This window comes from Coenobita brevimanus, chromosome 52 (genome assembly GCF_032717465.1).
Source record: "Coenobita brevimanus isolate Jiangsu-jjx chromosome 52, ASM3271746v2, whole genome shotgun sequence".
NCBI classification, from domain to species: Eukaryota; Metazoa; Arthropoda; class Malacostraca; order Decapoda; family Coenobitidae; genus Coenobita; species Coenobita brevimanus.
Genome location: NC_137005.1, coordinates 2329166 through 2345256, shown reverse-complemented (window position 1 = coordinate 2345256; position 16091 = coordinate 2329166). Strand labels below are relative to the sequence as shown.

General features: G+C 42.2%; 1 protein-coding gene across 1 annotated transcript in view; it reads left to right on the top strand.

The window, feature by feature from the left end:
- LOC145400435 (monocarboxylate transporter 9-like) overlaps nucleotides 1-14386 on the top strand; it is a 30310-nt gene extending 15924 nt beyond the window's left edge. Inside the window, exons 3-7 of the mRNA XM_080272948.1 lie at nucleotides 2318-2588; nucleotides 7421-8305; nucleotides 9699-9801; nucleotides 10659-10747; nucleotides 13518-14386. Of these exons, the coding sequence (XP_080129074.1) occupies nucleotides 2318-2588; nucleotides 7421-8305; nucleotides 9699-9801; nucleotides 10659-10747; nucleotides 13518-13681 (1512 nt within the window). The 3' untranslated portion in view covers nucleotides 13682-14386. The remainder of the gene's footprint in view (nucleotides 1-2317; nucleotides 2589-7420; nucleotides 8306-9698; nucleotides 9802-10658; nucleotides 10748-13517) is intronic.
- The last annotated feature ends 1705 nt before the right edge of the window (nucleotides 14387-16091 follow it).

The following is a 16091-nucleotide window of genomic DNA, read 5'->3' as shown; positions in this document are numbered from 1 at the left end:
ATATATATATATATATATCTCCCCTACTGCCCCTGTATCATACTTATCCCTTGTACAAACCTCCCGGTCCTGCCTTACTACTATAATCAAACCCCGTATAACTCCCGGTGTCCGGAGACACCGTCTCAGCTACCCGGGGGAGTAGTGTACCCCCTCCACATTATGTCTACCCCCGATGTATATATGTCCCTCCCCAATGCATACATGCCCCCACTAAACTTGCTAGGTCAGCATGCTTTCCCACGCCTGAAGACGGCGTTATTGCATCAGTTGATAGCAGACAGCCGAGACGGGCAGACTATTTTACTGTGAGCTTGTAATAAACTCCTTATCTAGCTGTTTGTACACTGAGTTTCTATTACCAAAGTATTGCAAGTTACATATATATATATATATATATATATATATATATATATATATATATATATATATATATATATATATATATATATACCAGTATATATACTGGGTGTGTCCTTATCAACATCAGCCAAGAATAACCTGGTTTTTCTTACACATTTCCCAACACATCTTTATAATTCAGGTGGTGACCAGTTATAACCAGCTTCACTTATGATACCGTACACTGTCCCTCCACCCGTGTTTCTGGGCCATTAGCAGATTATAGCAAGACGTTATGACTGGCAGGCTGGGTCCGAGCCTGAGAGTTACAAATTTACGATGAGTTTTCTCCAGTAAGGCTATTCTATTTATTTTTATTTATTCATTCACTTATTTATTACGTGAGGGACTAGGAAAGGCGAGGGCAGAATCATCCAATGTCTCTATTTTAATGAACAAATAAATGTCTCCAGTGGTATAGGGGGTCAAGGTGCCATTATGACAGTATGGAGCAAAACTCACAACGTTAACATAGAAAAAAAAAAAAACATGATTCCCATACCATCACAGTCACTGCCTCGCACACATCAGGCTTTCTGTTCCCGTTGCCATGGCAGACTTCGGAACACTTTTTCATTGGCTATTTGTCTTAGGTATTTCAACTTTATTATTCTCTTCCACGTAATTTATGAGTTTTTATTGTTAGCACAGTTTGTATCAGTAGTATACAAGAGTGCAACAGAATAAATAAATAGCTTAGAAAGGAGTGTTACGGAAGATTCACAACGAGCAAGACAGAACCTCCTATTTCGCTCACTCACCTGATCCCATTACTTCCTCACTGCAGTAAGGAACCCACCACGACGCTTACTTTCCAGATTCTTAGGTTCGCTTGCAGGCGTTTCAGTAACTGTTTGAATAAATTTTTTTTTAATTATTTTTCGAGTTTATTCTTGCTACCTCCATACGATTTCATTAATTAAGTGGTCTCCTAATATGGGTAAAACATCTGGTACAAGGAGGAAGGAATAAAATAACGGCACCGTCTCAAAGTTACTACCAGTTTTTACGTACAGCAGTTAGAGAACGCTTGTATCAGTGAACTCTAACTTTATCAATATTATGTGAGCATCATTAAACCTTTGGGGCATGGGGACTTCCTTTTAGCTGTGCCGAATTGTCTTGATAATCTTCGCTGGAAATATTTAGGCCAATACCTTCAAAGATATCGTAGTTATATCATTCGTCTAATACCATAAACACCTTTTTTTCTACAAACTTCTCTTGCAACTAGTTTCTAAGGTAAAAATTTCAGCTATCAGAGTCTCATTTACGTAGCCGTCGTTAAAATGGTGAAATCGATCAATATGCTATCGTAAAAGTGTTCCTCCAACGATCCCAGCCGCTGGATCTCCTCATAATTCAAGCATAATACCGAGATTATTGCATCAGTGAATGTGGGGAAGCTTATATACTCTGAAATATTCGGCTGTATTATTATAACAGGGATTCTGGTGGTGTAGGAAAGCACCTAGTATTCCACTGTAATTTGTAGGAACCTTGGTAAGTGCAGGCAACAGTGTATTTTATCTTTACCACCTTATTTCTTAATGTTGAACTACTCTTGAAATTAACCTTGTTGCTGACGAACTACAGTGCCTCTGATCTTGACTTCTGTTCCGTAAGTGAAATATCAGAAACTGGATATTTGCATGCACCCTCGCGATCTCAGGTTTAGCTATGCGTATATGAACCTACATGTATCTTTATGAAGGGAACACTTAAGAGTTGTTTATGTGCATTGAGTATACTTGTAAATGTGTCTGCGTGCACGATTTGTGTGTGTGTGTGTGTGTGTGTGTGTGTGTGTGTGTGTGTCTGTCTGTCTGTCTGTCTGCGTGCGCGCGCGCGCTGTGTGTGAGTGTGAGTGTGCGTGTGTGTGTGTGTAACTAAGTAACACACCTTACCCCAACAGCTGGTGGTACCGATGCTGTCGCCGTCCTTCGGCATCCTGTTCTCGCGGCAGCTGCTGGAGTGGCGTGCGTCGTCCACCACCGTGGCCGTGGTGTATAATGCCTTCATGGTGGTGTGGCGGGTGACGGGCGTCATGCTGGGCAGCCTCACCAGGGAGTTTGGGTATCGGAAGGTGGCCATGACGGGGACACTGCTCACTGCACTCTGTCTCACACTCTCCGCTCTAGCTGCGTCGCCCACATTTTTATTAGTCTCCTTCTCGCTTGGATGCGGTTAGTGGTATCACTCCTGTCTCTTCGTTCATTCATTCACTCACCCCTACTGCCACACTCACTCACTCCCCCTCTAATCTCTCCACAATCACTCACTGCCCTCTGTCTCATACTTTCCGCCCAAACTGCATTACCTAACTTCCTGTTCATCTCTCGCTTGGATATAGTTAGTTGTGTTAATTTCTTGAATTCTGTGTTACCGTACCACTACACTCATTCATTTTTCATTCGCTTCGCACAGTTACGTTCACTTTCACTCACATTCACTCCTCCCTACTCACGATCTTTGCCTCAGCTGCACCACCCACTTCCTCTTCGTGTCTTTCTCTCTTAGATGTAATTAATGTTGTTTCCTTATCGGCACGCTCACTCACTCACCGCAGTTTTTACCGACACTCATTCACTCACTCACTCACGTCCCTTTGTCTTACAGTTTCTGTTGTATCGCCCAGCTTTCCCTCTAGGTCTTTCTCGCTTGGCTGCGGTTCGTGTTATTACCCTGTCATCTTAATTACTCAATATCTCACTCTCACACTAATTCACGTCCCTGGATAACACACTCCGTCATTGCTGTATCGCCCACCTTCTTCTTTGTGTCTTCCTCGTCTGCCTTGTTAATGGTATCACTCCCTTACGGTCTATGTTTACTCTTCACCACATTCACTCACACAACACATCCTTTCCGTCCTATGTACTGTGTATCTCCCACTATCCTCTTTTTCTTCTCGTTTAAGGCTGTGGTTAGTGGCGTCACCCTCTCACACACGTATATTCAACTGCCAGCCCAACCGCGGAAACTGGCTCGAGCACACCGGTTCGAGCGCGTGGGTGTTCGGTTTCATGGTGCGTTGAGTCGAGTGATCTGTTTGCGAGAACAGACTTGAGGCGTTTTTTGTAGCACCTCGGAAAGTCAAAAGGGTTTGGGTTTCCGCTGTTGGAGTTTACAGAACGCTAAGCAATAGCACAGCCAGACGAACGAGCACTATGAGCCCTGGAAGAACTGTCGTACATAGCCAGTCAGCAAGGAAATGAGATGACAACTTTTTCATAATGACATTTTATGTTCCTAAGATAAACGTAGGAGCATTACTTACAATTTTCGTTCCATTCCGAAGCAGAAATTAAGGCCAGTAGAAACCATTTACTCTCCTATTCTTTACAAGTAAGCCCAACCTCGCGGTGGATTTGTAAACTTGTTTCAATGGCTGCAGTTCCTGCGGTAAGACGTATGATAAACTGGAAAGTTTTGGGATCCAAGCACATTTCACGGTTCGGAAATGCATCTGTATCCCTCAAAAAACACATAACATGAAAATATTTACGACTGACTGAGACATTACATAAGAATTTTGTAATTTTGTACTTTCGTTAGAACGAAGCCAAAACCACAGTCAATTCATTGGACGCGTCGGCCATTTTGAGGCTGGAGGTGCGAGCTGGTGCGAGACGGAACATTTAAATTGATTGATTTTCGTAATAAAGTACATTGTTAGAACTCCTTATTGTCATATAGTCATTAACATGATTATTTGTTATGCATTATAATATAAAAAATGAATAGTTATCTTCTGGTATTGCGAATTAAACATCATGCTAAACTCCCTAACTGGCTAAACTCCGCTACACAACACGCTGATTGGTAGTTTGGGTATGCACCACTGCAGAGGCAAACTCCTCGGTGAGGAGTTTGACTTTCCAACAGCGGAATCTCAAACCCCTTTGACTTTCCGAGTGCTACAAAAAACGCCTTTGGTGATGCGCAACCACTGTTTATTCCTTCTCTTACAGTTGCATCTTCCCTTTTTTGTTTATCTAAAAATACATTACATAACAAATAGAGGTTGAACTCTCCTTCAGAAAGCGGAGAAATAACTTTAGGTTATTGAGGATACACGCCAACTTAAAATGAGGCACACATCCAGACTGAACACACCACACTGCCCAATGGGATTGATAGTTAAAACTGTGCGTGTGTATGAACTCCTACTTTCTCCAGCCACCACTCACTCAAACATCCCTCCCCGTACTCACTCACTGATTGACTTCACCTATAATGACTCTCTTTAAGTCGATAGGCATGAGCTTTACCTAATTTCTTCTTCACCCACCAACTCATCCAGCTCCCCCACTGCTCGTACATACTCATTCACTCATTTACTGACTCTCTGTCTTAATGACCCTTGTACAATCGGCAGGCATAAATCTATGTTTTCATCTTTATTCATTAGGTCGCTCATTCACACTTCCCACACTGCCTCACTCAATAGTTTTCATGTACTGTAGAATTAGTGTTATAAGTAAAGGCTCACTTCGAACACTGTACTGAAAGGACTACAGAAAGCTCAGAATGGATGCATTGATTTGGGAGACAGCTGACCAATAAATGAAGGAACAACATAAAGCAGACAGAATAATTACTCACTTAGGGACGTGTTCTTTCTTGGAAAGATATAGTAGTCTCGGCCACAAATGACGTATAATTCTTCCACTGAACCATTTACGGGACTGTAAAAACAAAATGCTTGATTAAAAAGATGCATTGGACGGAAATGAAAAGGCTAGATTGTGCAGGAGAATAAAGATGTTTAGGATGGAAGTGACGAAGGTTCGAGAGGGCTGTGAATCAGACAAGAAAATGTTTTGGAAGCTGAGAAGGTTAGATTGCGTTGAAGACGTAGCAATGTAAAGAAAATGGATACGGACGGTATAGAATGTTGGAGAGAAGTGGAAGGCACTAGACGAAAATAATTTTATAATCTTTAGTCTCTTCTCGTTACTCCCATGGGACTCATTTAGCTTAAGGAAGACATGTACTTGTGATTATTTTATTCATTTCACTCACTATATTATCTTCAGGGAATACAAGTTACTGTTGCTTTCTAGGGCTATATGATTAATATTAGCTGTGTTGCCACGCTAGGGCTCCAAAGACGACGTTTTGTATGATTCTTTTCAAATATTGACTCTGCACCCAACTCAGTCGATTCCAAACACTGCATTGAAACTGCTTAGCTTATATAAGTCAATACAAACTGAGCCCACAGGTAAGAACACCTGTGAGGGTTGAGAACATAAATTATGGTGAGAATTCCAGAATGCGGGAAGAGGATAACGTATTGTTTACGAAATCGATCGGAGCTCAAAAAATGAATGTTCGTTAGTATGATCGAATATGCACACTTCCTTGAGGCTAACTCAGCATCACATGTACGAGAGATATCAAACAATTATGCACTGGTCTCTGGTTTTACACCCCTTATGTTAGATTATGCGATTATTTTACCTGGAGGTATGAAGATGCAGGTTTATTCTTTAGGATATAAATGACTACCCACTACTTCTTGTTGCTTTCCACAACACTTAGCAAGACAGTGACACAAGGGCATATTTTAAGATCTTGTAGTCTGCCAATTTCCAGTGGGCTGTATCAAAGTTGTGGTGAAGGCATAAATTACTTAAATTTAAATATGCTATCCAGTGACAACAGTTTCATGCATATATTCCTGTACAGTGGTAGGTGGAGAAGCCCATCATCCATTCACTCAGTGTAGTGCTGCCTATAACCCGGGAAACCATTTACATTCTTGGGTGGTAACCGTTATAGCCAAATAATGATGTGATGTGGAGCCTACCACGGTAACTGGGTGGAGAAACGCAACTGCAGCGTCCATCAAGAAACTACACCTCCATACTCTTCTCTGCGTTTCACTGCGATGAAGTGCTGTCTGCCGCAAGCAAACATCGGTTCATCGCACGGGACAGCCCTGCAGGGGTGATTGCTTGCTGCGGTTGATGGGTCTGCTCTGCCAGCCAGACTGATATCATGCTAGTACTACTACTACTACTACTGCTACTGCTACTACTACTACTACTACTCATGTTCATATAGAAGTTTTCTCGGTGACCCAGAGCTTTTTAGGTCGCTGCTACCTTAAGGTTGACCTAAGTGTGTCGACCACTTAGGCAAGGGTACACCTTCAGCTGGAGAGGATTCGTTTGATACTTCAAGCATCAAAATCGAACCATAAATTTGGCCTGTAGAGTGCACACGAACGAACGGCCAGTCAGGAAACTCCCATTCCGGCTTAGCCTCCCAAGGCACTTGATTTCGTTTTCTGGAATTGGGTACTGGGTTATAATACCAGCTGTGTATTACTATGCCGGGATCCCGATGACGAAGCCTTTACTATGCATTCATCCCAGCTTTTCAAACCACCGTGTTAGACTGTGTAGTACATTCACCAGGAGGTAACCAATAAAGATGCAAGTTAATCCTATGGCTTAAAAAGATATAACCTGCGCCGGTTGTTTTCCCACATCAACTAACGAGGTAGTAATATGGGTGCGTAAATTGCTGCAATTTAAATGCCCTCTCCACTGATGCCAGTAGTATGTATATACTTTTTAAAATAAAAGAACTTGCTTTCTAGCCTTGAACCCTCATTTGATCGCTGTAACCTTGGAGTTGACCGAGGATGCTGACTACTCAGACTAGGGCACACCCTCAGCTGAAGAGGATTCATCTGACACCTTTACTCGTAGTATCAAACTCGGTCTTTCTTTGTGACCAGCAAAGCACGAACGAACTAACAGACGAACGGACAGACGGAAAATTCTCGTTCTGGTATCGACTGGCCAAGGTGTTCGACTTCGTCTTTGATAATTATGTGCAGTCTTTTAAGCTCTGAAAGTATTTTTTTTTTTTTACAATGTTGGCTTTTTTGCTATACAGACTTTGAGGATGGTAAATGACCTTGCCGAAAATTCAACCATATAAAGAATAAGATGATGCCATGATATTCTTGTAATTGTATATTTTTGTTGTGTTGCAGGATTGGGCAGCGGGCTGTCGTGCGTGGGTTACCTCATCCTGGCCCAGTACTTTCACCGGCGCCGCGGCCTGGCCAACGCCTGGCTCATGGCCGGTGCAGGGATGGGCCACTTTTTCAGCCCTCTCCTCATTCGCTGCCTGCAGGACCAGTACGGCCTGCAGGGCGCCATCATCATCGTCGGCGCCATTATATTACACGGATTCTTGGGCGCAACTGTCTTCCACCCAGTTGAGTGGCACAACAAACACGTCAGGTCTGGTAAAGACGCTACGTCATCTCTCCTATCGCAAGAGAAGTATGCTGAAGTATGTGCCAGAGACACGAAAAGTGACAATGTGAGAGTAAATGTGCAAGAGAGGACTCAACATAGTAATGACAGCAACAGTGATGCTAGTGATGACTCACTGTCATACAAGGAGTGTGATAAATCTACATCATCTTTTTCTCCGAGTGCCAGTGACGATATGTGCAGTGCCACTTGTCAAGCCACACTAACAGACAAACAGCTCCTGCACAGTGACGGTGAGACCACACTCGTGATAAATGACAGATTTGAACCCTGTGGTGTGGGTCTGTGTCGCACCGCCATGCGCGTTGTTCGTTCAGTGGTTAGTGACATGGCCATCCTGAGACGCCCCTCCTGCCTCATCATCGCTCTGGGCTCCACATTAATCGTCAACGGTGAGGCCAACTTCACGGTGATGGTGCCTTTCGCCATACAGGCTGCCGGTCACTCCCTACAGACGGCGGCGTGGTGTGTGTCAGTGGCAGGCATCTGCAGCTTCTGCTCCCGCCTCCTGGTGTCGCCCATGTCCGACATGCCCTGGTTCAACATGCGTCTCTGCTACATGGCCGCCATTGCCACCATGGGCGTCTCCATTATAGGTGGGATCACACTTCCACACTCTTATTGTAATGGTACCACGATCGTCTGCATCGTATCATAGGCGGGGCACATTTCCACACTGATATAAGACTGTAATGGTAGAAGTATTGGCCCTTTTCATATCTGCCTATGCCTAAGATCTTTCGCTCAAGCAGCTCCAGCTAAAACTCAGCAAAATCAGTTAGTTGAATCTGATAAATGATAAACACAAGTGCTGATCCCTTGTCATATGTCAGCGATGTGATGCAACTATGACAGCCTTATACACGCAACTAGTACTGTAAAATGGGGAAATCTGGCTAATCAGCATTAAAGGTGGCAACTGAACTTTGATAGGCAATTCTTCTGTAAAATATGATGGACCTAAAAACAAACACTAGGGTCAGAGAAAGTGACATATAACGTGGATATTTTGTATTCCGCAACGTAAGCAAAACTAAAAGTCGCCACTGCAATAATGTCGTCGTGACCTGAAAATTAGCAGTGTTCGATGATTACCAATCCGCAAAACCACTACGCATTGTATTATGTTTTAAGATGTATGCTTGTCCAAAATTTAATTATTATTATTATTATTAGTAGTAGTAGTGACTGGAGACTAAGCCGAGCAATGGCGACTTCAGTGTTCATTTCGTTGGCAGCAGGACCACCTAACATTTACTGAAGTTTCACCATTAATGTATGGCGTATAAGTTTCAAAATTCAGTAAATTAAGAGCAGGATATATAAATCAGTTACCGCCTGTGAAAAAATAAAGATAATTCACTTATGCCAATGTCTAGTAGCAGTTAAAGCGAATCAGGATTTTATTTTCCATGCAGGTAAAACGAACCAGTCAAGAGACATAGCATTACTGACTACCAGATTTTCTATTTATTAAGTTATATTAAGTTTTCTCTTCCCTTCCTTTTTACACTGCCTACTAAAATTCCAAAAATACTGTTTCTGTATTATTTCAGTCTCCTTAAACACACACACACACACACACACACACACACACACACACACACAGAACGCTCTCGCCTAGCATCTGCTAAGACGGGGGCTCGCGCCTTGCTCGGGATGCGAAAAAGTTTCACTGACAAAGCGGGTGGTCACTGTCCTCCTTGAGCAAGAGGATGGGTGTGTGCATGTGTGAAGGTCAAGGCTTTGCCCTTAGATCGGACTATATGAGCTCTCTTCCGGGAGGGTAAAATGCCGATGATCACAAAACCATCACGTGATCCTGACCGACCAGGTGAATTACACACACACACACACACACACACACACACACACACACACACACACACACACACACCTTCTCTTCTTTCGAGGCCCTACATGTAAACAAGACCCCTGCAACTCTCCACCAGTGACCACAACACCGTGTACAAGATAACTGTGTGTCAGTGTTTACCTTCCAGACGAGCGCTGTGTGGCAGGCAGGTGTGATGGGGGTGTGGGGGGTGGCGCTGGGTACCTTTTACGGCCTCAATAACCTGCTCATGACCAGGTAGTGTATGCACGAACCCTCATATTAAATTAAAGGCAAGATTGCTAATTCCCTCTCAAGCTTAAACTATATGAAAGCTTGCTAATTCCATCTTAAGCTTGAACTATATGTAAGCTTGCTAATTCCATCTTAACCTTAAACTAGTTGTGTGATTGCTATTCCATCTTAAGCTTAGACTAGTTGTAAGATTGCTAATTCCCTCTTAAGCTTAAACTAGTTGTGAGATTGCTATTCCATCTTAAGCTTAAACTAGTTGTAAGATTGCTATTCCATCTTAAGCTTAAACTAGTTGTAAGATTGCTATTCCATCTTAAGCTTAAACTAGGTGTAAGATTGCTATTCCATCTTAAGCTTAAACTAGGTGTAAGATTGCTATTCCATCTTAAGGTTAAACTACATGTAAGATTGCTCGTTCCATCTTAAGCTTAAACCATATGTAAGCTTGCTAATTCTCTCTCAAGCTTAAACTATATGTAAGACTACTAATTCGTCACTCTGCATCTACAAACGTCTCAGTCAAGCTATGGTCAATTCACTTTAAGCTTAAAATTAGCATCGCGCCATCTTGAATGCTGGGCTGTAACAGGAGCTTAACACAAGACTATGGTGCTAGTTATGGTATGCTATGGAAGGATGTAGAGCAGAGCCTTATTGTCGTATTCTCTCAGTATCAAGGAAAATATCTGCCCAGTTGAAAATGGATGATCTCTCGACTGAACGAGTGACTGGCTAATGAAACAGATTTTGCTGGTGATCTAGAATGGCCACCAAAGTAGAGAATTATGACAAAGGTAAATTATTTGTTTGGAGACGTGTTACTGTGAGACCTGATTGCGATGCTACGACCATTTCCCCAGGATCATCGGCCTGGACCGCCTCACCTCCATCTACAGCGCCAAAAACTTCCTCGTCGCCCTCGGGTTCTTCTCCATCGGGCCTTTTGTTGGTAAGTCCAGAGGAATTATTGTAAACTCAGGGTCAAAAGTTACTCCCTGATCAGTAACGAAATATTTCATGCCAATTCGAGTTTTATAAGTACAGATGGGAATAGAAAACGTCGAAAAAATAGCTAAATGAATTAATAATAGTAAATAAGAATGGTCAGTTTCATATTACACCGTCAGGGTGTAGGGGCTTATGACTAGGGTATTCAGAGTCCAATATAAGAAAGCCTAGATGACTATTTCACTCCCCTTGATGGCATTATATGATCGAAAAACATCCAGTCATTACTTCTCGGGGAATCGAACCCCTGCAGTTGGTAGGCCACTGCACAAACCTGAGTCAGACTAGCCAAGGAGTGTGTGTGTCACAGAAAAATCAAAATCAGTTATTAGCCACTGGTTTGCTTACATTGCTCCTGAGTGATGTCTCCCCTTAAGTTCTGGTATGTCTAGCAATTTTTAAATAACTACAGAATCAGTCCACTCTCATAGTATAATAAGTAACGTATCAGAAAACAACAGATGAGTACTGAAGTAGGACATACAGAATAAGTGTTCCACAATTCCTCAAATTCTTTTCCTCCCTCCTCATTCTCCAGTTTATTTCAAAGTATTAGAGGCAAAAAGGGGTCTTCGTTTTAAGGTTAGAGTGTGCGTCTACCACTGCTTCTAACATGGGTTCGGTTCCATTCAGGGGCATATGATCTCAAAGGTTTGCACCCTGTCAAGATTTCCTACATGACTGAAGGTTCCATCCACACTCTGTCACTCAGGCATACAGACAGCCGCCACAGCAACACGTACTTCCAATCCTCACTCTACACTTCATTAGCTGTGCATTTACAAGGACTGGGGATGGTTCACTCTCCACCGTAGTGAAAAACAGTTGTATTCCTCCACCCTGCGGATCATTTGCCCCTCAGTAGCATTCAACATGGCTTAAGTATGTTGCTAATTATTGCTGTTTGCCTATTTTATTCAGTTTGGGATCGGCCTCCAATATTTTAGGAGTTAATGATTTACAGTAAGGCATCATTATATCGATTTTCGTTAATCAAAAATTCTTCCATGTCAACCTTTGTGAGCATACCTAACAATATATTCATCGAACAAAAAGTCTACATATCGAGGTGATGGCCGCTAGACAGAAGAGTAATTTATTTGTTTTTCGGTTCTGTTGTATATCAGTGATTGAAAATGTAATACCACTTAGGGATGAGTGAGGCTCGTCACTCTCATCATAAATGTCAGCCCCGGGCTCCTACGCTCCTCATGGGGCAACATAGGATGGGATGGTAGATGGATGGATGGATAATATTTATATATACAGCGTCAAGATACGCTGTATAAATCCATACAAAATTGAAATAAAACCGTGAACTCGTAATATTCCTTTACATATCCACCTAACAAAATGTAGTGTAAATTGAACCTGGGGTCGTTATGGTCGCCTCTAACGAGCATCAGCTATATAGAATTATCAGCTATATCGTCAGCCCCTCCTCTGTGTTAGTCCGATATGTCAGAGGCTTACTTATGTGATGAGAATATCTGATGAGACCTTGATAACAGAATGGGAACCTAGAGATGGAATGAGAGGAAGTAATCAAAGAACGAGAAAGGACAACTGGAATATCACACACTAACAACACATAGGCCAGAGTGGAGACGGTTGGGAGATGTGTTCGTCCTGCACTGGAATGAGACAAGCTGATAAAATGAGAACATCATAAGCAAACAAAAAGTTGACAATAAAGTTTGGAAGTATAAGGAAAACTAACCTACCTAACTTCAAAAACACACTGACCCAAGGACTGATTTTCATGGAGCTCATTTCAAACTTGTAGTGCTGCCTACTTCTTCCTTCACCTTTATCATTTTTTTTCTGTCTGCCCTCCTCTCTTCCTATTTCTCCCACCTTTCCTGTCACTTTTTATTACCCTTTTTTCCTTTTCAGGTGGCTTTACATTGCGTGACAAGCCTGATGGTTTCCTGTAAGCCAGAAAATCATACACAATGCTGTGTGGTAACCATATAACCAACCTACACGTGTTCCCTACGTGTCAACAACTGGGTTGGCGGAGAGCTGGTGCCCCTCCCCGTAAAACAACTAACTCAAACACAAACGGACACCCCTTACGGGATTATGGCGTCTGGCTATAGATAGATAGATAGACAGATAGATATAGATAGATAGATAGATCATTTTAAACGTGCCTGGAACAGGTATATGGTACTATAATATTTAAACAGATACTTTTCTTGAAATGCCTCGCTTTCCAGCCGACAGCCATCCAAAATATGGTAAAAAGATTTATTTAACACTGTTTTGATTCATTTCATTTCCATATCCATTAGTGCATCTACGGGCTAATTCTCAAATGATAATTTACATAATTAACCCTTTCTTACTTTATTCTTTCTACTTTACTTCCTATTTTTATCTTGCTACTTACGGACGCATTTATTTTGCCTTTGGATAGTTTTTTCGAATTGGAGAGGTTAGCTATAACTTTTATTTAGGCCTACCATCATAATAGCTCCTATGTTCAATAAAAGCGTTTTAGGATACGTCACGAGACTGAAGGAGTGAAAATATCTCAAGGAGGGTAAGTGACTAAGCTAATCCTCGTGTGTATTGGTGCAGCTGTGATCCGTGACGTGAGGGGCAGCTGCATCTTAAGCTTGTGGGTGTTGGCAGGGCTCATCATCATCATCATCTTCATCATTATCGTCATGTTACTAAGCTAATCCTTGTATGTGCTGGTACAGGCGTGATCCGTGACGTGAGTGACAGTTACGCCATCAGCATGTGGGTGTTGGCTGGGCTCATCATCGTCAGCTTCGTGTTGTGGCTCTTCATGCCGGCCGCTGTGGCTCACGACAAGCGCATCGCAGCCACGCATAGGGAACAGGAGGCCACGGCACAGGCTTAATCACATCATCATCAGCTTCGTGTTGTGGCTTTTCATGATAGCCGCACCACAGTTACGCACAGGGACCAGGAGGCCGAGGCGCAGGCTTGAACATATCACGGTAGTCTTCCGAAATATGGTTTAAGGTCCCGTTATGTGATTTACGTTGAAATACGAATCAACAATGGGCTACTCATCGTCTTATATATGACGTTTTTTTATGACCTGGACAAAGCTCACTTATCTCGTAATCTGAATTAATACAGTAGCTGGACCACACCTCACCCATCCTGTGAAATGTGACTTAACATACACTGAGGCCGAATCACATCTCTCATCTGCAGAAATAAGACTTAAACTGCAGTTCTATGTTCGCTAAGGCTAAGGCACACCTCACTCATCTCCTGATAATGCAGTAATTAGGCTTTTCATATTTCTCCCATTTACTAAAATGAGGCTTTATAATAAGGCATGATTATATTTTATTCATATGATATGTGACTGTATATATAAAGCTTCACCACACCTTATCATTTTCATCTGTGTGGCTTTAAGTTGAGGCTGCACTACGCTCATGCAATGCAAATCGTTCCAGTCTCACTCATCTGAAATTTTCCTTTACGTTAAAACTAGATCTCACGTCACTTCTCCCCTGAAATGTAATGCTTTATACACCTCACTCGTCTTTTGAAATGTGAATCTATATTTGCCTGAACTGAAAGCAAATAAAAATACTGAAATAATTACGCTTGTTTTCCCTACTTATGTGTTCCGACAAGTGATTAAACTCTCACGTAGAACCAGGAAAATTGGGGGATATCCAGTGAGAGACATTTTGGTTTTCAGACTAATAGTACTACAGAGTTGAGGGAGAATACAGTTACTTGTACACCCAAGGCCATTGTAAGAAATGCCCTTCAATGGAAAATAAAATGGGGGATGACTGACCTGCTGATAATGAGTTCCATCCTTAGAAATGCAAGTGTCGTTATAAAAAGAATAAGTTTATCAGGAAAGTCAAAAATAAAAGAGGGAGAGAATACGTACTGCCAAAATCTACATGGTTGTGTCGGGGTAGATAAACTAATTTGATACCAGTGAAGGACAGCTGTCAGGTGAGAGATATAGATTATGGCCTATTTTTTTGGTTTTTCTTTTTTCGTTTTTTTTCTTTTTTGTATTTTTTATGGGGTCACTGCATTAGATGATCTTAATTCCTTTATACAAAATCCTTTTTTTTTTTTTTTCTTGCTACTTTCAGAGGTGTTTATTTGCTTAGACGAAGCTTTTTGAACCGGGCCGGTTAGCACTCTTACTAGCAGAGGTCCTTGAAGGTTGACAAAAATCGTTTGATGGTAGCAAGAATAATCTAAAAATACGTCATCGGCGAGAAGAGGTAGAAGGGAATGAAAGAATAGTAGTTACAGTAGCAGTGGTAGTGGTGGTGGTGGTGGTAGGAGGAGGAGGAGGAGGAGGAGGAGGAATAGTGGCAGTAGTTGTAGTAGCAGCCCCAGGTTCATCTGGAACGTGAACCAGTTGGACTGCAGGTTGAAGTTGTTCCTCTCTTTTAACTCTCCATCTTTCTTCAGGGGGATAAATATGTGGCTGAGGGATGTTTGTGTAACCGGGTAGCTAATCACCTAATTACATCGGTGCCACCACGTGAAGGTACCCCTCTCCAGCACCAAATGCGAAGGTTGTAAACACATGTGCAATATTTCTGAGCTGCAGAATCAGTTGGCAGTGATCGTTTCTGTCATTATCAAGTCTTAGGATATAATTTAAGCAGGAGAGTGCTCGATAGTACACTCGGGCACGTAAGGCGATTCATAAACAGCGCTCTACTACAGACTCTCCTGGCGCTCAGTCTGCAGGTGTGGACGTGAGTGTGCCAGTGGGAGCAGGAAATGAATAAATAATGCAGGATAGACATTGATTAAGCAGTTCTCACAACGCACAGAAAATCGCGCGGAGAGGAAGAGGGGGGGTTATAATATATGGACCACCCTATACTTAACCTCCTTTGCTTCTCACTTTCCTCTGCTGACTAACATGCCTAACATCAGACAGCTCTGGTATGTTTCTGTGTCCATTGACGATTACCTTTGTATGATGTGCCAGGGAGGGAAGTGACGGACATGCCTTAAACTTAAAATGTAAAGCAGACGTAGAGGAACAGTAGGCTAAACTCGCCGTGTGTTTATCAATTTGTATACTGAAATGAAGAAGATACAAAGGCCGTTTATGCTGTATGTCTTATCTCTCATTGGCTGCATTCTCGTTGGCAGTAGAAGCTTCGTAGTATCTTTTCTTGAGCGATTTATTTAGTACGTCTTACCATTCACTTATATGATATTTGTACGTTTTTAATAGCAACATAACTTGTATCGATAACATTCAACAGGATACTTCTCCAGCTCAAGGACATCAG